The sequence below is a fragment of the Hyla sarda genome, chromosome 1 (assembly GCF_029499605.1).
Source record: "Hyla sarda isolate aHylSar1 chromosome 1, aHylSar1.hap1, whole genome shotgun sequence".
Classification (NCBI taxonomy): domain Eukaryota; kingdom Metazoa; phylum Chordata; class Amphibia; order Anura; family Hylidae; genus Hyla; species Hyla sarda.
Window position 1 is genome coordinate 213,440,620 of NC_079189.1, and position 25,412 is coordinate 213,466,031.

The window sequence follows — 25,412 nt, forward strand, 5'->3', positions numbered from 1 at the left end:
CATACACCCTGGGGCACCATGCTGCTTCAAGATAAAAAAAGGGATCTTCCTTAACCATTATTAGTTTATTAACGTCTTATCATTTTCTTAAGCATGTGTATTTCTTTTTTTTGTTACAGAAAAATGAAGACGGCACTCATATTTATCTTTCTTTGGGGTCTCAGCAGTGCATTTTATGTAAGAAATTTGAATTGGAAAATTTACAGAGGGGCAGGCACATGTAAACAACATTGCATTTCATCCTCATTTACTAGACCTAACTTACGTTTTATAAGAGGCATTAGTGGAATCTGTGAGGGCAGGCTGCACTACTTACCCCTATGTCTAATGTGGGGAAGTCATCATCTAATGTAGTAAAGAACAATGTACTCACAACATTTGTAACACTGTAGTGGTATTTTAGTTTGCTTGGATGGATCAGCCCCAAGGCCAGTGCACTAGGGTCCCACTATTTTATAGATCTCATAGTAAAGCCAATTAAAAAAGAATTTTAATAATTCCATTGAAAATTTGACATCTTGGTGGCAGGAGTTCCCATGAACACACGTGTAATTGCATAAGTATCTAAACGTGTTAAGAAATGTTAATAAAGTTCAAGATTATTCTAGGTTAGACACATAGTATACAATCCATTACAATTATATTGCTGATCGGAAAAAAAATAGACAGTTTTCATAATTTTCTACACGTCCTTTGAGTTACAATAGTGACTTCAAAAGGTAGTCCAGCTTTAACAAACATTTCATTTTAATGCATAACATTAATATGCACAAATTATTTTTGTTTGTTAAGATAAATCGTTTTCAGAGGAAATGGAAAGGGGATGATTCTGACGAAAAAGGAGTAAGTAATTTATTTTTGTTTACCATAACAATCTTTATACTGGTTTTAGTCACGTCAGTCCATATTATGAATTATGATGTTCGAAAGAAAACCAAATTGCATATGTCTTGCTGGTGGTATGGTCCCATGTTTGGTGCTATATGTGGGATAGTTATACCATAGAAGCACACTAGAGGAGATATATACTTTTCTACATGTTTTTTTTTTCATGTATTCATAAACCTGCTTTTCACCAAATTTGGTTTTGTGACACAGATTACTACGTACAAAAATTGTGACTCAGTGTAAGTTTTAATCTGTCACACAATGTCATTCTGTCTCACTTACTATTTATTAATCAAAGTGGTGAGGTGAACAGTGTCGCCTGCCTGTGCCCCTGCTGTTCACCAAATGCTGGTCCCCATCTCCACACACAGGAAATGCCTGCTTAACCAATCACATGCCGAAGCGGTGACACTCCCCAGCCAGTGATTGATGGAGCGGAAACTTCCTTGTGCTGAGATGGGTCAGTGTGGACCCAGAAACTAAGAAAACAGCATCTGTAGGGAGGTCCCAAAAGGTATGGTAATGAGCTACAAGTAGACTTTGGGGTATGTGGCATCTTCATATAGTCATGGAACTCTGAGCTGTAATCACTGCCCCTCAGGCCTGATTGACAGCTCGGGCACCACTGACATTACTGCTTTACTCCCTCTGCTCACTGAAATCCGGCAAAGGCTCAAAAGTTGTGTATATCCCTGGGCATTAAATGGCTTCTGGACTCCCAAAACTTCAGTAAGTATACAGAGCCAATTGGTAACACTGGCAGTGCCCTTGCTGTCAATCACGCTGGAGTGGGAGTGATTACAGCCTGAAGCTCCGTGATTACATTAGGCTGCAGAGCGCTCTGAGGACCACTTGCAGCTCCCATAGGAATAGGAACAGGGGACGGTGGGGGAGGTGCATCTCCCCTGCATGATTTCCTCTGGAGGGAACCAATAATGACAGAATACCTGCCAGTTGTAATCAGGGCCACCATCAGGATAGGCAGTATTAGGGGGCCTGGCCCTTTGCCGCAACTACTTGCTTTATTTTCTTTTTTGTTAAAGGAGTATTCCAGGAAAAACTTTTTTTTTAGATCAACTGGCTCCAGAAAGTTAAACAGGTTTGTAAATTACTTCTATTAAAAAATCTTAAACCTTCCAATAATTATCAGCTACTGAAGTTGAGTTGTTCTTATCTGTCTGGAAACAGTGCTCTCTGCTGACATCTCTTCTTGTCTCAGGAACTGCACAGAGCAGAATAGGTTTGCAATGGGAATTTGCTTCTACTCTGAATAGCTCCTGAGACATGTGTAGTCAGAGAGCACAGAAAAGAACAACTCAACTTCAGCAGCTCATAAGCACTGAAAGGATTAAGATTTTTTTTAATAGAAGTCATTTACAAATCTGTTTAACTTTCTGGAGCCAGTTGATCTATAAAAAAAAAGTTTTTTCCTGGATAACCCCTTTAAATGCTTGCTGGTGCCACAGCAGCATCTTCCAGGTGCCCATGGGCTCTGCCACTCTTAGAGGAGCAAACGTGCCGCACGGAGGAACGTCTGCTCAAGTGCTCATGATATAAGCTGACAAAGAAGAGTGGAGCAGGAGAGGTGTAGTTACACTTGCGCCTGCTGCATGCACAACCCAAGCCTGCCGTTGTCCACTGACTGAGTCTAAGCACAGAAAGGGCTGTAAAGATATAAGGTAACTTCTGAAGGCAAGACAATATAAGCTGGTCACATGCTCGGTAAAGAGGTACAGTATAGGACTTATGAGCATATACAGGAAATTCTTAAGAGGTCCATGAGCCCTATACTGTACCTCTATATACCTGTGCACCGTGCATGTGGCCAGCTTCCATAGGTGTCCATGAGCCCTATACTGTACCTCTATATACCTGTGCACCATGCATGTGGCCAGTTTCCATAGGTGTCCATGAGCCCTATACTGTACCTCTATATACCTGTGCACCGTGCATGTGGCCAGCTTCTATAATGTCCATGAGCCCTATACTGTACCTCTATATACCTGTGCACCGTGCATGTGGCCAGCTTCCATAGGTGTCCATGAGCCCTATACTGTACCTCTATATACCTGTGCACCGTGCATGTGGCCAGCTTCCATAGGTGTCCATGAGCCCTATACTGTACCTCTATATACCTGTGCACCGTGCATGTGGCCAGCTTCTATAGGTGTCCATGAGCCCTATACTGTACCTCTATATATACCTGTGCACCATGCATGTGGCCAGCTTCTATAGGTGTCCATGAGCCCTATACTGTACCTCTATATACCTGTGCACCGTGCATGTGGCCAGCTTCTATAGGTGTCCATGAGCCCTATACTGTACCTCTATATACCTGTGCACCGTGCATGTGGCCAGCTTCTATAGGTGTCCATGAGCCCTATACTGTACCTCTATATACCTGTGCACCGTGCATGTGGCCAGCTTCTATAGGTGTCCATGAGCCCTATACTGTACCTCTATATACCTGTGCATCGTGCATGTGGCCAGCTTCTATAGGTGTCCATGATCCCTATACTGTACCTCTATATATTCCTGTGCACCATGCATGTGGCCAGCTTCTATAGGTGTCCATGATCCCTATACTGTACCTCTATATACCTGTGCACCATGCATGTGGCCAGCTTCTATAGGTGTCCATGAGCCCTATACTGTACCTCTATATACCTGTGCACCATGCATGTGGCCAGCTTCTATAGGTGTCCATGAGCCCTATACTGTACCTCTATATACCTGTGCACCATGCATGTGGCCAGCTTCCATAGGTGTCCATGAGCCCTATACTGTACCTCTATATACCTGTGCACCGTGCATGTGCTCAGCTTCTATAGGTGTCCATGAGCCCTATACTGTACCTCTATATACCTGTGCACCGTGCATGTGGCCAGCTTCTATAGGTGTCCACGAGCCCTATGCTGTACCTCTATATACCTGTGCACCGTGCATGTGGCCAGCTTCTATAGGTGTCCATGAGCCCTATACTGTACCTCTATATACCTGTGCACCGTGCATGTGGCCAGCTTCTATAGGTGTCCATGAGCCCTATACTGTACCTCTATATACCTGTGCACCATGCATGTGGCCAGCTTCCATAGGTGTCCATGAGCCCTATACTGTACCTCTATATACCTGTGCACCGTGCATGTGGCCAGCTTCTATAGGTGTCCACGAGCCCTATGCTGTACCTCTATATACCTGTGCACCGTGCATGTGGCCAGCTTCTATAGGTGTCCATGAGCCCTATACTGTACCTCTATATACCTGTGCACCGTGCATGTGCTCAGCTTCTATAGGTGTCCATGAGCCCTATACTGTACCTCTATATACCTGTGCACCGTGCATGTGGCCAGCTTCTATAGGTGTCCATGAGCCCTATACTGTACCTCTATATACCTGTGCACCGTGCATGTGGCCAGCTTCCATAGGTGTCCATGAGCCCTATACTGTACCTCTATATACCTGTGCACCGTGCATGTGCTCAGCTTCTATAGGTGTCCATGAGCCCTATATTATACCTGTGTATTACACGTTATTGCATCCTTGCCTTTTAAAAGCTATAACTCTTTTATTTTTTCATCTACATTATCCATGTGAAGGTTCATGTCTTAATTTTTTTTAACCCAGACTGTCCCCTTTTTTCAATTTTATCTTCCCAGACCACCCCTTTAATCTTTATTCCTTCAAATTTAGACCTTTAGGAAAAATGCATCAGGTTTCCCCTTAGGTTCCTTTTATTTCAGAAGCTTCTCCCTCTAGAGGAGGGACTCAAGAGACAAACAGAAAAAGGTGGAGTACTAAGCTATTGGTAGATATTTCTACTATAGGGTGTATCATCATTACATCACAAAACTACTTTATAAGAGCTTGGATGAACTGGGGTATGTAGATTATATCTATACTTAGATTGTAAAGTTATGCTCAAACCCTTAAAGACTCATTGTACAGTAGCTAAAAAAATATAAAGACAAGTGGCAGCAATGTGTTAAAGGCAAAAGAAATCTTGGCAAGCGGATGCAATTTGTAGCTTCGAGCAGGAAAAATGTTATTTTAAAGCATCTGATGTGTGTATGTGTGGGACCGCCATCTATATATGTTTTGGCAGAGAGTACCTACAATTACATAATTATAGAGGAGCACCGCATACACCTCCTGTGCACTGGAAGTTGCACAGTAAATGATCATTAAAGGGAATACACAGCCCAGTAAAAATGTCATGGCTCTACTTGGACAGGCATGCAAAATCCATTTTCAAAGCTGGGCCTTTTTTGATGGATTAGACCTTCATTTGACCCAAACCACTGGCATACCTACTATGTAACTTGTGTGTGCAATATGGTTAGATAAATATGCCCTTCTATCCAATGCCTGCTGCTGTTTGCGTTATCACCGAACCATGTCAGGACATTGGCCATTAGCTATATATATATATATATAAGACCAGGCTCAGATAAATAGCAGAAATACACTACTAGACCACACTCATTACAGAGTGCAACACATTTTGTATAGAGATATGTTACTTATTGATCTGTCCACAACATCTTTTGTACTTTAATTTATTATAGCAATATATATAGCAATATATTAGAATAGTAGTACATTGAATATTGTTACTGAACAGCAGAGTGTCTTTTCTAACCATAGGTTTAGCCATTGTAGGGATTGTCCAGTGAAAACTAACTTATTCCTTATCCACGCGATAGGGGATAAGTAGCTGATCACAGGGGGTCTGACCACTGGAACCCCGCAATCTTCTGAACGGGACCCTGGATCTCAGTGAGGAGTAAGTGCAGTAGAAGGCACATGCATTCTTCATTTCTATAGGATCACCAGAGATGCCCAAGTGTTGGCCACAGGGGCACTTTAAAGGTTTTTTTTTTTTTTTAATCAACTGGTGCAGAAAGTTAAACAGATTTGTAAATTACTTCTATTAAAAAATCTTAATCCTTCCAGTACTTATTGGCTGCTGAATACTACAGAGGAAATTATTTTCTTTTTGGAACACAAAGCTCTCCGCTGACATCATGACCACAGTGCTCTCTGCTGACATCTCTGTCCATTTTAGGAACTGTCCAGAGCAGCATATGTTGTCTATGGGGATTTTCTCCTACTCTGGACAGTTCTTAAAATGGACAGAGGTGTCAGCAGAGAGCCCTGTGGTCATGATGTCAGCAGAGAGCTCTGTGTTCCAAAAAGCAAAGAATTTCCTCTGTAGTATTCAGCAGCTAATATGTACTGGAAGGATTAATATTTTTAAATAGAAGTAATATACAAATTTGTTTAACTTTCTGGCACCAGTTGATTTAAAAAAAAAAAAAAAGTTCTCCACCGGAGTACCCCTTTAACGACGAAGGACGTATATTTACGTCCTCTGCTGGCTCCCGCGATATGCCGCGGGGTCACGCGGTGTCCCCGCGTCACATCGGGTCGGTCCCGGCGGCTATCAATGGCAGGACATCGGGTCGCGGTGATGCCCTGTAATAACCCTTCAGACGTGGCGATCAAAGCTGACCGCCGCGTCTGAAGTGAAAGTGAAAGTAACCCGGCTGCTCAGTCGGGCTGTTCGGGACCGCCGCGGTGAAATCGCGGCGTCCTGAACAGCTTACAGGACACCGGGAGGGCCCTTACCTGCCTTGGTGTCCGATCGACGAATGACTGCTCCGTGCCCGAGATCAAGGCAGGAGCAGTCAAGCGCCGATTACACTGATCACAGGTGTGTTAATACCATGTGATTAGCATGAGAGATCAGTGTGTGCAGTGTTATAGGTCCCTATGGGACCTATAACACTGCAAAAAAAGAGTAAAAAAAAAAAAGTGTTAATAAAGGTCATTTAACCCCTTCCCTAATAAAAGTTTGAATCACCCCCCTTTTCCCATGAAAAAAATAAAACAGTGTAAATAAAAATAAACATGTGTGGTATCGCTGCGTGCGTAAATGTCCGAACTATAAAAATATATTGTTAATTAAACCGCACGGTGTATGGCGTACACGTAAAAAAAATCCAAAGTCAAAAAAAGCTTATTTTTGGTCACTTTTTATACCATTAAAAAATTAATAAAAAGTGATCAAAAAGTCTGATCAAAACAAAAATGGTACCGATAAAAACTTCAGGTCACGGCGCAAATAATTAGTCCTCATACAGCCCTGTACGTGGAAAAATAAAAAAGTTATAGGGGTCAGAAAGGACATTTTTAAACATATAAATTTTCCTGCATGTAGTTATGATTTTTTCCAGAAGTACAACAAAATTAAACCTATATAAGTAGGGTATTATTTTAACTGTATGGACCTACAGAATAATGATAAGGTGTCATTTTTACCGAAATATGCACTGCGTAGAAACGGAAGCCCCCAAAAGTTACAAAATAGCGTTTTTTCTTCGATTTTGTCGCACAATGATTTTTTTTTCCGTTTCTCTGTGTATTTTTGGATAAAATGACTAATGTCACTGCAAAGTAGAATTGGTAATGCAAAAAATAAGCCATCATGTGGATTTTTAGGTGGAAAATTGAAAGGGTTATGATTTTTAAAAGGTAATGAGGAACAAACGAAAGTACAAAAACTGAAAAACCCTGCGTCCTTAAGGGGTTAAAGAAGGCCAAAAACGATTGCCTTTTTTGTATCTTCATATTTACTTTGCTGCTTCTTCTCATCTCAACAGGATAATAGGTCACATTTACAAATCCATGCCCCTGCAGGCTTGAATTACACACCCACAAAACACCATAGGGGCACACACACTGCATCATGTACACCGGCATATATAGACCCTTAATGGCTAGAGGTGTTTGAGGACTTTTTGGAATGCTGCATTCTAGATGTGTTTAATTTTCTTGTATGTTAGTCTCCCACAAATGTTTAACACATTGATATTTCATATTAAAGTATTTAAAATTGGAACAGATATTAATTTATTTTGTAGGTCAGGAATCCAAAATGTTTAAGGCTATTTATTCAATTAATAACATTTGACCCAAAAATTATTCATCTTGTTCTTTGGTACATAGCAATGCCAAATATATGTACAAGGTGATTATAATCATCCAAGCAAAAATATTTTTTAGCAAAAGCAGAAAGCAGGGCTCAGGATGCGCAAACTAAAACTGTTGGCCAGAGGTGAATATTATTTATCTTTTTGTGTAAAGAACATTCTGCATGACAGGAACACGTGAATGCCTTAGCACCTTTATGCCCATGCAAAACATGTTTGTGTCATGCAGAATGTCTGAAATATGTGTGTGGAGAGGGAGGCAGACCTTATTATTTCATTCTATTATTTTTTTCTCATTACATTTTTTTTTTATCCTTTTTTGATTTTTTATATTTTACAGTCAATTGACCCCTTCAGTGCCAAAATATAAGAATTTAAAAATTGCAAACTAGGCTTTGGAACACACTAGCCATTCCCCTCAACTGCTAGAGCCCAGCACAGCTCAGCCCCTTTACCACTTAGTCACTCCCCTCTAGCACTTAAAGGGTAGCTCCCACCATCCTATTTTTTTTTTTTGCTAGCCCGTTTACCCCCCCCCCCCCCGATACGGCACTAGCCCGTTCCCTCCTCCCCCCCAGCCCCGCCCCACATAGCCCATTCCCTCATTACACTTGAAGTTACTGCAGAGTCCAGCAGCGGGCGTGCAGGGACAGCGGCGGCAACGAGGCAGCGGCGGCGATGTGCGGGAGGAGTGGCCGGGGAGCCAATGCGCTCGCTCCCACCTGTCTGATTGAAAGGCAGGGAGCAAGTGCAGCCTAACTGAAAAAGGACTGATTGCCACTCCAAAATCAGTCCTTTTTCAGTAGCCGGTTTTTAAATGTAAATTAAACCTTTTTAATGAAAAAAAAATAATAAAAGTATATTAGAGATATGTTGTAGTACATAAGTACTACAACATATCAAAAAATAAAGTTGGTGACAGTGCCCATTTAAGGGGAACACCCATTGAGCTCCAAAGTCTCATTTGCATATCTTGTGAAACTTTGATACAGGAGAGGTCAACTAATAAGGGGTATATTCAGATTCAGTATCAAAAGCCCTATACAGCCATGCCCTTACTTTATCTATATATATATATAAAACTCAACGTGTGTGTGTGTGTGTGTATGTATGTGTGTATGTTCCACAAAAACTTTCAAACGGCTAAAGATATTAACATGAAACTTGGCACACATGTTACTTATATGTCAACAACAAACATAGGATAGGTAATTTAACCCTTACTCACCCCCATTTGCCAGGGGCAGGGCTTATGTTTAAAGTCCCATGCAAGTCAATGTGAAATATATGTTACTGCATAACTTCCCAACGGCTTGAAATATTTCAATAATACTTGGTCACATGTTACTTATATGTCCACTTAAAATATAGGATAGTTCATTTAACCCTTAACTACCCCCATTTGTGAGGGTCGTGGTTTTTGTTTAAAGTCCCATGCAAATCAATGGGAAATGTATGTTCTCACATAACTTCTGTATGGCTGGAGATATTTCAATACCTGGTACACATATTACAGGTCGGGATAGGAGGTCGAGATAGGAGGTCGGGATAGGAGGACAGGATATGAGGTCGGGATAGAAGGTCGGGATAGGAGGTCGGGATAGGAGGTCGGGATGGGAGGACGGGATATGAGGACGGGATAGGAGGTCGGGATAGGAGGTCGGGATAGGAGGTCGGGATAGGAGGTCGGGATAGGAGCTCGAGATTGGAGGACGGGATAGGAGGTCAAGATATGAGGACGGGAAAGGAGGTCTGGATAGGAGGTCGGGATAGGAGGTCGGGATAGGAGGTCAAGATAGGAGGTCGAGATATGAGGACAGGAAAGGAGGTCGGGATAGGAGGTCGGGATAGGAGGACGGGATAGGAGGTCGGGATAGGAGGTCGGGATTGGAGCTCGAGATTGGAGGATGGGATAGGAGGTCGGGATAGGAGGTCAAAATATGAGGACGGGAAAGGAGGTCGGGATAGGAGGTCGGGATAGGAGGTCAGGATAGGAGGTTGAGATAGGAGGAAAGGATAGGAGGTCGGGATAGGAGCTCGAGATTGGAGTTCTGGATACGAGCTCGAGATAGGAGGACGGGAAATGAGGACGTGATAGGAGGACGGGATAGGAGGAACGGATAGGAGGTCGGGATAGGAGGTAGGGGTAGGAGGACAGGGTAGGAGGACGGGATAGGAAGACGGGATAGGAGGTCGGGATAGGAGGTCGGGACAGGAGGTCGGGATGTGGGGTTGGGATATGACAACAATATATGAGGACTGCATATGAAGTCAAAAGCTTCCTCCTTTGTTTATTTTCCTCCACAAAAAGGATTTGGAAGGAAAAACCGGGCAAAACCAGGTACTCAGCTAGTATCCTATAAAACCTAATGACATGCCTATTTTAAAGTGGATACAAGTAAGAACTTCACTTTATAAAATACTGTATAATGTATTTCCTGTGACAGTATCATGATGTACAATTAGTTAAGGTCTACAATTTTTTTCCATTCCTCAGGCAGTAAGAAATAGATATATCAACAACTTTTTCAGACATGTGTACTTTCAGGCACCTTCAAAACATATAACTTACGCCAAGGTAAGGATACTAAAAACATATATATATATATATATATATATATATATATATAGTAATATATTCCTATTGCACAATACTATCAGATCACATATCATGTTTTATATTTTAGGCCGGTGATTCTTCAGAGGAAAATGAAGATAGCTCTGATGAGGTATGTACTAACTGTGAACAAATTGGCCATAAAAGCTGTAACCTCCATTTTTCTATTTTTGCTTTATAAAATAATTTTATAATAATTGTTGATATCTTTGAGCTTAACATGACAGCATGAGGTGGAATGGTTTTCTCGAATGTAAAGGGGTACTCCAGTTTATGGGGATACATTTTGGAATAGGGGATCAATTTCTGATTGCGGGGGGATACCACTGGGAACCCCCAGCGATCTCCTGCATGAAGTTCCAGCTTTCCTCAGGCAATACTATAGTTTAAATGCATTTGTTATTATTTGCTGCTGCTGTTTGATACAGTTTGTTAATTCTTTGGTAAGTCTTCGTCTGCACCATAACCGGTGAACTCATAATTTTTTGTAAATATAATTCATTGCCATCTTCAGCCTATTTAGCATATTGCGGTTTTCTTAAATATTTGGGTATGAATTATTCACAGTTATCAAGATCTTTGCTTTCAGTCAGTAGTAGAAAATCTTCAGTGTTTACTTATACAGAAAATTTTTTATTTATCTATATTTTTCAAAAATAACCCATCTAAACCCTTTTGTACTATTAAGAGAAAAAAGACAACCAAAGTTTAACTGACGATAACGTTTTGCTCAATAAGAATGTACTAAATTTGTATGTCCAGAATTTAAAACATAAATGTAGCGTGTAATTTTGTCGACCATTTTTAAATCCTGTGGTTTTGTGACTCATTATAGGGATCTTTTCCCAGCAATGTACTCTTACTTCTAAAACCACCATAAAGGTTAACCTCAAACACGACAAAAGGCAGAAATATACTAAACGGACTATAGATTTCAGATGGCTCTCTTAATAATGAAGACAGACATGACATGACATTCTAATATGTGATGCAATGTGTATTCGTCAATAACACATACATTAGGGCAATACATATATGTAAGCAGAAGTAAGAAATTTTATGAAATAGAGGCAAAACAGCAATAGGTTAAAACTGGAACATATATAGAATGGTGTAGCTTTAACCCCTTATGGACGCAGGACGTACTCAAACGGCCCCTTTTCCGAGTCCTTAAGGACTCAGGACGTTTGAGTACGTCCTGTCAAATCCCGGCCCCCCGCCGCTAGCCGGAGGGGAGCCGGTACCCGATGCCTGCTGAAATCGTTCAGCAGGCATCGCGGTATATTGCCCAGGGGGGTCATGATGACCCCCCATGTCGGCGATGGCCGCAGATCGCTGGACAATTCAGCCCAGTGATCTGCGGCAGATTCCGGGTCAATCGGATTTCCAGTGACCCGGTGACCCGGAATTACTGGCTGATCAGGGCCCCGAACAGCCATAGCCAGCAGGGGTGAGGTGGCACTGGTGCCACCTCACGATTGCCCTGATTCGTGGCACCTGCTACGGGTGTCACTCCCGCAACCCGCTCTGCCCCTGCGGGTGCGGGATGTGGACCCCGGGAGCTGGGGACCCCGATCCCCGGCGTCCCTGTTGGGATCGGGGCCCCAGGAGCGGCGGCGAGAGACTGACCTGGGGAGCAGCAGTTGGAGGTGATTGACAGCAGTTATGCAACAGCAGGAGGCAGACCACCACAAATCCCAGTATTCCCTTATGGGCATGCTGGGACTTATAGTTTTGCAACAGCTGGAGGCACTTTTTTTCTATGAAAAAGTGTACCTTCAGCTGTTGTATAACTACAACTCCCAGCTTGCACAAACAGCTAAAGTGCATGCTGGGAGTTGTAGTGGTGCATCTGCTGGTTGCATAACTACAGTTTTGCAACAGCTGAAGGCCCACTGGTTGTGAAGTTTTTTTTTTTACCTAACTCAGTGTTTCACGACCGGTGTGCCTCCAGCTGTTGGAAACTACAACTCCCAGCATGCACTGGGAGTTGTAGTTTTGCAACAGCTGGAGGCACACTGTTTGTGAAACACTGAGTTAGGTCACAAACTCAGTGATACACAACCAGTGTGCCTACAGCTGTTGCAAAACTAAAACTCTCAGCATGTACAGTCTGTCAGCGCATGCTGGGAGTTGTAGTTTTGCAACACCTCGATGTCCCCCCCCCCTCATGTGACAGGGTACACTCACATGGGCGGAGGTTTACAGTAAGTATCCGGCTGCAAGTTTGAGCTGCGGCAAATTTTCTGCCGCAGCTCAAACTGCCAGCGAGAAACTACTGTGAACCCCTGCCCGTGCGACTGTACCCTAAAAACACTACACTAAACTAACACAAAATAAAATAAAAAACACTACATATACACATACCCCTACACAGCCCCCTCCCCAATAAAAATGAAAAACGTCTGGTACGCCACTGTTTCCAAAACAGAGCCTCCAGCTGTTGCAAAACAACAACTCCCAGTATTACAACAGCTGGAGGCACCCTGTTTGGGAATCACTGGCATAGAATACCCCTATGTCCACCCCTATGCAATCCCTAATTTAGGCCTCAAATGCACATGGCGCTCTCACTTTGGAGCTGTCACGATGCCGGCTGGCAGGAGGTGGATCCTCTGTACCAGAGAGGGATTGGCGTGGACCGTGCTAGTGGACCGGTTCTAAGTCACTACTGGTTTTCACCAGAGCCCGCCGCAAAGCGGGATGGACTTGCTGCGGCGGTAGTGACCAGGTCGTATCCACTAGCAACGGCTCAACCTCTCTGGCTGCTGAAGATAGGCGCGGTACAAGGGAGTAGACAGAAGCAAGGTCGGACGTAGCAGAAGGTCGGGGGCAGGCGGCAAGGTTCGTAGTCAGGGTGGATAGCAGAAGTACTGGTACACAGGCTTTTGGACACACAAAACGCTTTCACTGGCACAAGGCAACAAGATCCGGCAAGGGAGTGCATGGGAGGAGGTCAGATATAGTCAGGGACCAGGTGGAAGCCAATAAAGCTAATTGGGCCAGGCACCAATCATTGGTGCACTGGCCCTTTAAGTCTCAGGGAGCTGGCGCGCGCGCGCCCTAGAGAGCGGAGCCGCGCGCGCCAGCACATGACAGCAGGGGACGGGAACGGGTAAGTGACCTGGGATGCGATTCGCGAGCGGGCGCGTCCTGCTGTGCGAATCGCATCCCCAACGGCCATGACAGTGCAGCGCTCCCGGTCAGCGGGACTGACCGGGGAGCTGCAGGGAGAAAGACGCCGTGAGCGCTCCGGGGAGGAGCGGGGACCCGGAGCGCTAGGCGTAACAGTACCCCCCCCCCTTAGGTCTCTCCTTTTTTTTGTCCGGTGACTGCCTCCCCTGGGATGAGGACACCGGGAAGGAATGGATGGTTTCCTCAATGGCAGGCAGTACAGCAGGAGTGGGAATGGGGAGGGAGGGCAGAGGGCGAGGCCTGGCACGGGGCAGTGTGACACCAGGACGAGGGCCATGAGGAGGCACCGAGGCTTGCCTGAGTGGACTGGGAGGGGGGGAGAGGCATTTTCTGTGGCAGGCAGAGTCCCTAACGACCTTAGGGGGACCGGATACAGGAGGAACCACAGGGTCACGGCAGGGAGTACTGGGAACCGGTTTAAGGCAGTCCTTGGAACAAGAGGGACCCCAACTCTTGATCTCCCCAGTGGACCAGTCCAGGGTTGGGGAATGGTGTAGAAGCCAGGGTAGTCCAAGGAGAATTTCGGAAGTGCAATTGGGAAGGACCAAAAATTCAATTTTCTCGTGATGAGGTCCGATGCACATTAGGAGGGGCTCCGTGCGGTAACGCACGGTGCAATCCAACCTGGCTCCGTTGACCGCGGAAATGTGGAGTGGCTTGACAAGACGGGTCACCGGAATGCGGAATTTATTCACCAAGGACTCCCGAATAAAATTCCCAGAGGCACCAGAGTCCAGGCAGGCCACGGCTGAGAGGGAAGAGCTGGCTGAAGTAGAAATCCGTACAGGCACCGTGAGACGTGGAGAAGCCGACTTAGCATCAAGAGACGCCACACCCACGAGAGCTGGGTGCGAGCGTGCGTTTCCCAGACGTGGAGGACGGATAGGGCAATCCACCAAAAAATGTTCGGTACTGGCACAGTACAGACAAAGATTCTCTTCCTTACGGCGATTCCTCTCTTCCAGGGTCAGGCGAGACCGATCCACTTGCATGGCTTCCTCGGCGGGAGGCCTAGGCGCAGATTGCAGTGGAGACTGTGGGAGAGGTGTCCAGAGATCTAAGTCTTTTTCCTGGCGGAGCTCTTGATGTCTCTCAGAAAAACGCATGTCAATGCGAGTGGCTAGATGAATGAGTTCATGCAGGTTAGCAGGAGTTTCTCGTGCGGCCAGAACATCTTTAATGTTGCTGGATAGGCCTTTTTTAAAGGTCGCGCAGAGGGCCTCACTATTCCAGGATAGTTCAGAAGCAAGAGTACGGAATTGTACGGCGTACTCGCCAACGGAAGAATTACCCTGGACCAGGTTCAGCAGGGCAGTCTCAGCAGAAGAGGCTCGGGCAGGTTCCTCAAAGACACTTCAAATTTCCGAGAAGAAGGAGTGTACAGAGGCAGTGACGGGGTCATTGCGGTCCCAGAGCGGTGTGGCCCATGACAGGGCTTTTCCAGACAGAAGGCTGACTACGAAAGCCACCTTAGACCTTTCAGTAGGAAACTGATCCGACATCATCTCCAAATGCAGGGAACATTGCGAAAGAAAGCCACGGCAAAACTTAGAGTCCCCATTAAATTTGTCCGGCAAGGACAGGCGGAGGCTAGGAGTGGCCACTCGCTGCGGAAGAGGTGCAGGAGCTGGCGGAGGAGATGGTTGCTGCTGCTGTAGCTGAGACTGAATCTGCTGTAGCTGCGACTGGAGTTGCTGAGTCATGGTGGTCAAGTACGACAGCTGGTGATCTTGTTGGGCAATCTGTCGGGCTTGCTGGGCGACCAGTGTGGGGAGGTCGGCGACAACAGGCAGAGGAACTTCAGCGGGATCCATGGCCGGATCTACTGTCACAATGCCGGCTGGCAGGAGGTGGATCCTCTGTACCAGAGAGGGATTGGCGTGGACCGTGCTAGTGGACCGGTTCTAAGTCACTACTGGTTTTCACCAGAGCCCGCCGCAAAGCGGGATGGACTTGCTGCGGCGGTAGTGACCAGGTCGTATCCACTAGCAACGGCTCAACCTCTCTGGCTGCTGAAGATAGGCGCGGTACAAGGGAGTAGACAGAAGCAAGGTCGGACGTAGCAGAAGGTCGGGGGCAGGCGGCAAGGTTCGTAGTCAGGGTGGATAGCAGAAGTACTGGTACACAGGCTTTTGGACACACAAAACGCTTTCACTGGCACAAGGCAACAAGATCCGGCAAGGGAGTGCATGGGAGGAGGTCAGATATAGTCAGGGACCAGGTGGAAGCCAATAAAGCTAATTGGGCCAGGCACCAATCATTGGTGCACTGGCCCTTTAAGTCTCAGGGAGCTGGCGCGCGCGCGCCCTAGAGAGCGGAGCCGCGCGCGCCAGCACATGACAGCAGGGGACGGGAACGGGTAAGTGACCTGGGATGCGATTCGCGAGCGGGCGCGTCCCGCTGTGCGAATCGCATCCCCAACGGCCATGACAGTGCAGCGCTCCCGGTCAGCGGGACTGACCGGGGAGCTGCAGGGAGAAAGACGCCGTGAGCGCTCCGGGGAGGAGCGGGGACCCGGAGCGCTAGGCGTAACAGGAGCCCTGTCGTATTTCAAGGCAACAGTTTAGGGTCACATATGGGGTATCGCCGTACTCAGGAGAAATTTTGTTACAAATTTTGGGGGGTGTTTTCTGCTATTACCCTTTTTAAAAATGTAACATTTTTGGGAAAAGAAGCATTTTAGGTAAAAAAAAAATTTTTTTTTACATATGCAAAAGTCGTGAAACACCTGTGGGGTATAAAGGTTCACTTAACCCCTTGTTACGTTCCCCGAGGGGTCTACCAAAATAGTATGCCATGTGTTTTTGTTTTTTTTTGCTGTCCTGGCACCATAGGGGCTTCCTAAATGCGGCATGCCCCCAGAGCAAAATTTGCTTTCAAAAAGCCAAATGTGAGTCCTTCTGAGACCTGTAGTGCGCCAGCAGAGCACTTTTCACCCCCATATGGGGTGTTTTCTGAATCAGGAGAAATTGTGCTTAAAATTTTGGGGGGTATTTTCTGCTATTACCCTTTTTAAAAATGTAAACATTTGAGAAAACAAGCATTTTAGGAAAAAAACAACATTTTTTTTTACATATGCAAAAGTCGTGAAACCCCTGTGGGGTATTAAGGTTCACTTTACCCCTTGTTACGTTCCCCGAGGGGTCTAGTTTCCAAAATAGTATGCCATGTGTTTTTTTTTTGCTGTTCTGGCACCACAGGGGCTTCCTAAATGCGGCATGCCCCTGGAGCAAAATTTGCTTTCAAAAAGCCAAATGTGAGTCCTTCTCTTCTGAGACCTGTACTGCACCAGCAGAGCACTTTTTACCCCCAATAGGGGTGTTTTCTGAATCGGGAGAAATTGGGCTTCAAATTTTGGGGGGTATTTTCTGCTATTACCCTTTTTAAAAATGTAAAACTTTCGGGAAACCAAGCATTTTAGGGATTTTTTTTTTTTTTTTACATATGCAAAAGTTGTGAATCACCTGTGGGGTATTAAGGTTCACTTTACCCCTTGTTATGTTCCCCGAGGGGTCTAGTTTCCAAAATGGTATGCCATGTGTTTTTTTTTGCTGTTCTGGCATCATAGGGGCTTCCTAAAAGTGACATGCCCCCCCAAAAACCATTTGTCGCTCCTTCCCTTCTGAGCCCTCTACTGCGCCCACTGAACAATTAACATAGACATATGAGGTATGTGCTTACTCGAGAAAAATTGGGTTTCAAATAAAAGTAAAAATTTTCTCCTTTTTACCCCTTGCAAAAATTCAAAAAATGGGTCTACAAGAACATGCGAGTGTAAAAAATGAAGATTGTGAATTTTCTCCTTCACTTTGCTGCTATTCCTGTGAAACACCTAAAGGGTTAAAACGCTGACTGAATGTCATTTTGAATACTTTGGGGGGTGCAGTTTTTATAATGGGGTAATTTGTGGGGTATTTCTAATATGAAGACCCTTCAAATCCACTTCAAACCTGAACTGGTCCCTTAAAAAAAACGAGTTTCAAAATTTTGTGAAAAATTGGAAAATTGCTGCTGAACTTTGAAGCCCTCTGGTGTCTTCCAAAAGTAAAAACACTTCAATTTTATGATGCAAACATAAAGTAGACATATTGTGAATGTCAATAAAAAAAATTTTTATTTGGAATATCCATTTTCCTTACAAGCAGAGAGCTTCAAATTTATTTTCAAATTTTTCATCAAATTTGGGGATTTTTCACCAAGAAAGGATGCAAGTTACCACCAAATGTTACCACTATGTTAAAGTAGAATATGTCATGAAAAAACAATCTCGGAATCAGAATGATAACTAAAAGCATCCCAGAGTTATTAATGTTTAAAGTGACAGTGGTCAGAATTGCAAAAAATGGCCGAGTCCTTAAGGGGAAAAAGGGCTCAGTCCTTAAGGGGTTAAAGGGGTACTTCAGTGGAAAACCATTATTCTTTTTCATATCAACTGGCTTTAGAAAGTTAAATAGATTTGTAAATCACTTCTATTTAAAAATCTTAATTTTTCCAGTACTTATCAGCTGCTGTATACTACAGAGGAAGTTCTTTTCTTTTTGAATTTCTTTTCAGTCTGACCACAATGCTCTCTGCTGACACCTCTGTCCATGTCAGAAACTGTCCAGAGAAGGATAGTTTTGCTATAGGGATTTGCTCCTGCTCTGGACAGTTCCTGACATGGACAGAGGTGTCAGCAGAGAGCACTGTGCTCACACACAAAAGAAATTCAAAAAGAAAAGAACTTCCTGTGGAGTATACAGCAGCTGATAAGTACTGGAAGGATTAAGATTTTCATCTTTTTTTTTCCAGAGTTACCTTTTAATGTTTAGAATATATGTCATGAATAATGCTCTAGGATAAATTTAGCTGTAGCTGAATTATTATGCTGCAAATCCACTGGGATTCCATCATTATAGATTTTGTGTTGGATTGTACTGCAGATTTACCACAGATATGACCCTACCTATTACAAAGGGTGAAATCTGATGTAAAAACCTGCAGCGTGTACAGCTGTTCATGAACATTTTTCCTGTATGCATGGATGGGATTTAAAAGCCCCATCCACATATACAGTACCGTAGTAATGTGTTTTCCTAGTATTACATACATTTTTTAACATCTTTTAGCAGGAGGAATCAGTAGATGCCGGCAAAAATGCTGCATCAGAGGAAACAGAAGGGAATGGGGCAGAAGAGGAGGCGGACTCTGAAGGAGGCGAAGAGGAGAATGGAGGAACCTCTGCTCCAGAGGTAACAACTGTTTATTATTAGTTAGTAGCCTCTGAAAGACAAGAAATGGACCCTTATTGGCTGCTAAGGGCAACTGGACCATCGTTCACTTGCCCTGAATTTGATTAATTGCACCAAAGGCAACATTCACAACACACTGAAAGTCTATACAGTTAGAGAAATTGTTGCGATTACAAATATGAAGGCACAGTCACCAGTCCGCATCCACAGACACCACCAATCCTATCATCACTATGTCTACGTCTTTTTTTAAGCATGCTTGATAAATACCCACATATGGGTTGAAATGTTGCATTACTCTGTATGTGCCATGGAGGGAAAAAAAAGCATTTCATTAATTTCACTATTGTCTTAAAGCGAAACTGTCACCAACTTGGAAAACCCCCGGCCTACTATAATAAGAGCACTGGTGACAACAAATGTAATGCAGTCATATCTTTATTGTAGTTTCTCCTTCTTTTATAATGTTTTTAATAATTTTATTCTGTGGTCATACACAGTCGGATAGACGTGGCGTGGGGTTAGCAAAGCCCTGCCGCTGCCACGCCTATCCTCTCTGTCTGTGCTTGGACCGCTGTATAGCAAGACACAGCGGTCCACAACGCATGCGCCCCTGCCTTCTCCGATGTGCATGCGCCATCGGCATGAATTGACTGAGCGAGCGCTTGCTCCCGCCATCAAAGCGCTTTGGGCACATGTGCAGTGCTAGAGGCAGGGAGCGAACGTGCTCTCTGCCTCTAGTATCTACACAACCAAGTCCCTTGCCACAGGAAGGAAGAGGAGGATAATAAGCAGCCTCGCTCAGTCAATTCATGCCGGCCGTGTGTGTGCACGTCGGAGAAGGCAGGAGCGCGTTCGCTGTGGACTGCTGTGTCTTACTACACAACGGCCCCAGCACAGACAGAGAGGATAGGCGTGGCAGCGGCAGGGCTTTTGGAACCCGAAGCCACGCCTATCCGACTGTGTATGACCACAGAAGAAAATTATTAAAAACATTATAAAAGAAGGAGAAACTACAATAAAGGTATGACTACACTACATCTATTGTCATCAGTGCTCTTATTATAGTAGTCTGGGGCCTTCCAAGTTGATGACAGTTGCGCTTTAAAGATAACTTATCCATGGCTACAAATATATGCAGATTTCTATACCAACCTTTCCCACATTAGTATTTATTCAAAAGAACAATGTGAAGAATTAAATATAGTGAAAATACTATAAAAACAACAACTGCATTTCAACCTGTGTATACAATCAGAAAGGTAACCCCAATGAGTAAAGTAAAAGCATTGAAAAACTCCCAATACTAAACATCCAAAATCCCCCACCCATAAGATAATATATCCCAAACCCATTTATAATCAAACAACTGTATTATTTCATAATAAATTTCTCATAGACACAAAACTATTAAAAGCGCTAATGGGTGGAGTTTATAGAGTTTATAGAATCAGTGGGGCGATATAGAATTTATGTATGCAGAAAAAAAATGACTAATAGCCAAACCAGCAATACAATAAGTAAATCAGTTAATATACACTAAGGGCCTATTCACACATACATTATCCTGCACAGGATTTGCAGCTTTGTTCAGTCATTTCGCTTACATTGAAGTCTGCAACTTTGAATCCTGTGCATCAAATATGTGCAGGATACTGTTCGTGGGAATATACACTAAATAAATAAAGTATTTTGGTTGTTTAATGCAGCAGGTACAGCTGATGTAAATTCTTATTTCACATGAGGCATTCATAGCTTTATCAAGGGTATCCTATATACCCAATTGTATCCCTCTATGATTCCACTAAAGACATGAACCAATATAGAGAAGCAGTTCAATCATTATATACTTTGATGTATTGAAGGGGTACTCCGGTGGAAAAACGGAGCCTGAAAGTTAAACAGATTTGTAAATTACTTCTATTTAAAAATCGCAATCCTTCCAGTACTTATCAGCTGCTGTATGCTCCACAGGAAGTTATTTTCTTTTTTTTATTTTATTTTCTGTCTGACCACAGTGCTCTCTGCTGACACCTCTGTCCGTGCCAGGAACTGTCCAGAGCAGGAGCAAATCCCCATAGCAAACCTATCCGGCTCTGGACAGTTCCTGACATGAGCACTGTGCGTAGACAGAAAGGGAATTTAAAAAGAAAAGAACTTCCTCTGTAGTATACAGCAGCTGATAAGTACTGAAAGGATTCAGATTTTTTAATAGAAGTCATTTACAAATCTGTTTACTTTCTGGCACCAGTTGATTTAAAACAAATTGTTTTGCATCGGAGTATTCCTTTAAATGGCCATATGCAAGGTCAGTAGATTGTTGCACTTGCCTTTTTCCCTCAATATGCTTTAGCTTTGTCATCATGACTTTTTCTTTGACCGAACTCACCAACTTTTAATGCCCTGAATGAAAAATGGTAACAATAACTCCTACACAAATCTGTACATGCATATTATGGGTATTGCAGGTCCCCAGTGGGAGGACATCTATTATTCACAACTATACTGCACTAATGGCCAATTCTGAGAAAATGCTAATCCTGGTTGTTTCACCACTTAAAGGAAATCTGTCATCACTGTCATCTGCACTAACTTGTCGGTACATTCAGGTAATGCAGGTGACACTGATGACAATGACACTTACCTGGTCTCGTTCCATTCAGTATTTTGTCCGCAATCTTCTGCCATATCTTCTGTTCCGACTTGGAGCATGGGTGGAGCTTAGTGACATCACCATTTGCTAGCAGCGGGACCCAGCAGAGAACAGCAGCGGTGACGTTACTTAGCTCGGCCCATGCTCCAAGTCAGCCCCGGAACAGAAGATATGGCGGAAGATTGCGAGAAAACCACAGCAGGAATGGGACCAAGTAAGTATCGTTGTCATCAGTGTCACCTCTACTACCTGTCTGTACTGACAGGTTAGTGCAGGTTACACGAATGACGGATTCCATTTAAGTGCTACAATCAGTGCTGGTCACAGTGCTGACATACTTAGAAATTATTGCTATCTCCATCAACCCAGACACTCCCATTAGTGGAGCCAGCAATTGTAAACTGGTAACCTGTGACCTAACAAAGGACCAAAAGGTTGCCTATTATTGCTGGACACCACTGATACAGATGCCTGTAATAATTATAAATATGTAAAGCACATTTAAAAAAAATGTTCAAATGGATTTAAAATGTCAAATTAAAAAATTAAATAGTTTGATGACAAAAAAAAACAGATAAAGACATGTTGATTTTAAAATAGATCAATTCATAACATAAAAGTAAATACATATTAAAAAAAACAAATACATACTTTATGTGGTAATGACCTGCAAAATAAAGTTGCCAAAATGGGTTAGTCCTTACATTCGGTGGAGGTCTCTTAGTTGGGACCACCACCAATCATAAAGTGATGCCAAATCCTATTGATTCTATTAATGAGTAAAGTAATTTAGGCGATTCAACAGCAACATCATACCTTCTTTATTTGTGGGTTAATGTTATCACCATTTAGCAATGAATATGGGGTGAAAGGAATATTAAAATATGGTGAAATCTCTTTAAGATGACCACCCAAAATTACATTCAATAGTGGTCTACTAGGGGAGTTGGTCTTCTCTACAGCAGATGGGCAGTACAGCAAATTGTTTAAATCCGAATTCGAGGTTTCCTCACACTAAGGTGTGACGGATGGTAAGTGACAACTGAACCACATTGTGCAGTGGGATTTTACTCTTTACCTTTCTCTCCTTTAAATAGGTAGAAGATAGTACTGCTAGCCAGAATGAGACAACAACTGATAATGGAGAACAGTCAAGCACAGCCCAGGAGAGTAGCACTGAAGCGCAGCCTACTCAGGACACCATTGCACTTGCAACTCAGCAACTCGAGGAAACAGCTGGCGTTCCCACTGATCCCCCCAAGAGTAATGATTATGAAAACCTAGGTACTGAGGAAGGTAGCAATGGTGGTGTTGCAAGCACTGTACCTGTATATGAACCAGAGAATAATGGGTATCAGTATGAAAATGGCTATTATTATCATGAGAATGAAGTTGACCCCAGAGGAGTTAAAGGCGATACCTACGGAAGGTATGAAGATGATTATCACTATAGAAACCACCTGTATCAGATCTACGCTCAACAATACCATCAACATTATTATCAGTAGACACAAACCATTGGATTGAACACATTACATGATGAGTTTTATGATTTATTATTTTCTTTTTTTTATTATTGAATTGCTATGAGTTTAACCAAATCATAAATGTTCATCATTCAACAAAACTGCTCTGTTACTTATTGTAATTATTATTATTAATGGGATCAGTCAGGTCTGGTTGTCCAACTCAGGTATCTCCCTTTTCTTTTCCTAAAATACTACAGGTTCCTCTATCACTGGAAGAGCTATGGGTAGTCAGTTATTGCAGAGATTAGGAAGGGATGGTTTAAAGGGGTACGCTACCCCTAGACATCTTATCCCCTATCCGCCGCTGGGGACCCCCGCAATATAGAATGCGGCACCCACCTGTTTCTGCTCCAGAAGCGCTGGAGGGTCTGGGTCCCAACCACCGGAACGGAAGTCCGTGATGTCATGACTCCGCCCCCGTGTGACGTCACGCCCCCTCCCATAGACTTGCATTGAGGGGACTGGGAGTGATGTCACACGGGGGCGGAGTCGTGACATCAGGGACTTCCGGGACCCCCGCGATCAGACATCTTATCCCTTATCCTTTGGATAGGGAATAAGATGTCTAGGGGTGGAGTACCCCTTTAATATATCTCAAAAGTATATGTGTATTTTTACGTATTTAACCTTCATTGGCACCCTATGTATATTGATATCTTTTCTCAAAGGATAACAGAAGGATTACAGTAGATGTTTTCATTGAGATACAGTGAATAAAAAGATTCTCCAAATGAATTCTGTATTGTGAAGAAATCTGAAAGACTTTGGTGAATCGCATATTGGTGAATGAAAGACAAATGAACCACTTGATATTTTAGTGGGGAACCTTGCTGGGGCCATAAGCATTAGACAGAACAACGAACCTGATACTGAAAAGTATTTGATATCTGTACATAGCTGAAAGCCCTGAGTAAATATGTTTTCACCTCTTTGAAACCTAGTCAAGCATTATGTGAAAATATAAACTTATGTTTGCTGTTTCAAGTGATTTTCATAAAATATGTCAAAATTATAATAAAATATTTGCTGACTATTCAGGAGTTGTGTTTTTGAGTAAGATTTACTAATATGGATAGATTTTTAATTAGAAACTGATGAAATTCTTCGAGGAATCTTAAAGTAACTATGTTTTGTTGCAAACAGTATTCCTGTAATGCCATGTGTTTGATCCCAGTCCTGCTGCAACTATACAATGAATTATTGCAGTTGGGTCATGTGAGCACCAATGTTACAATGTACAATGTTACAATTACAGTGTCACAGGAAGTGATGTATCCCTTGTTGATTAACATCCTGTGAACTACTGGACTCCATCATCATCTATCATATCCCTCCTAGCAGTTAATTTCCTTCCCTCCACCCTCCTCATTTATCTCTATGTCATTCTATGCATTCTATAAGATATATACCTACAAACGCCAAGGGTGTACCACAATGTAACTGCAACACCAAATGAAAATACAAATCAAGGGGGGGGGGGGGTCAGATCGGGAGACCTTGGGGGCCATTCAACTGGATATGCAAAATTGCTACATAATGATGTGTTTCCCTCTTTATGCACTGAAGCTGGGACGTTCCCTGAGTTTTTCCAGCAAGATGGTGCACCACCACATTATGGGTGTCCGGTCCAAGCATTCCTAGATGAACAGTTTCCTGGAAAGTGGATTGGTCGTCGTGGGCCAGTTGAATGGCCCCCAAGGTCTCCTGATCTGACCCCCTTAGACTTTTATCTTTGGGGTCATCTGAAGGCAATTGTCTATGCTGTGAAGATACGAGATGTGCAGCACCTGAAACTATGGATACTGGAAGCCTGTGCTAGCATTTCTCCTGCGGTGTTGCTATCAGTGTGTGAAGAGTGGGAGAAGAGGGTTGCATTGACAATCCAACACAATGGGCAGCACATTTAACACATTTTATAAGTAGTCAGAAACTTGTAAATAACTCATGAAAGAATAAAGTTACGTTAAAACCAAGAACATCATTGTTTCACAATTTTGATGTGTCACATGACCCTCTTCCTATTGAAAAAACAAAAGTTGAATTCAAAATGGCCGACTTCAAAATGGCCACCATGGTCACCACCCATCTTGAAAAGTTTCCTCCCTCACATATACTAATGTGCCACAAACAGGAAGTTAATATCACCAACCATTCCCATTTTATTAAGATGTATCCATATAAATGGCCCACCCTGTATTTTTTCCACAAGAAATCATGAGCTGCTTATACTAATCTGTAGATGGTATACTAACCAGCAGTTCACATCATTCTTAATACTCTGTGACAGAGTGCGTTTTTTTTTTTTTT

The 25,412-nt window shown here is 43.4% G+C and overlaps 1 protein-coding gene across 1 annotated transcript in view; it reads left to right on the forward strand.

Moving 5' to 3' along the window:
• Window positions 1-23,084, forward strand: part of IBSP (integrin binding sialoprotein) — a 37,022-nt gene extending 13,938 nt beyond the window's left edge. Inside the window, exons 2-7 of the mRNA XM_056558277.1 lie at window positions 120-177; window positions 793-843; window positions 10,378-10,458; window positions 10,568-10,609; window positions 18,801-18,923; window positions 22,674-23,084. Of these exons, the coding sequence (XP_056414252.1) occupies window positions 120-177; window positions 793-843; window positions 10,378-10,458; window positions 10,568-10,609; window positions 18,801-18,923; window positions 22,674-23,084 (766 nt within the window). The remainder of the gene's footprint in view (window positions 1-119; window positions 178-792; window positions 844-10,377; window positions 10,459-10,567; window positions 10,610-18,800; window positions 18,924-22,673) is intronic.
• The last annotated feature ends 2,328 nt before the right edge of the window (window positions 23,085-25,412 follow it).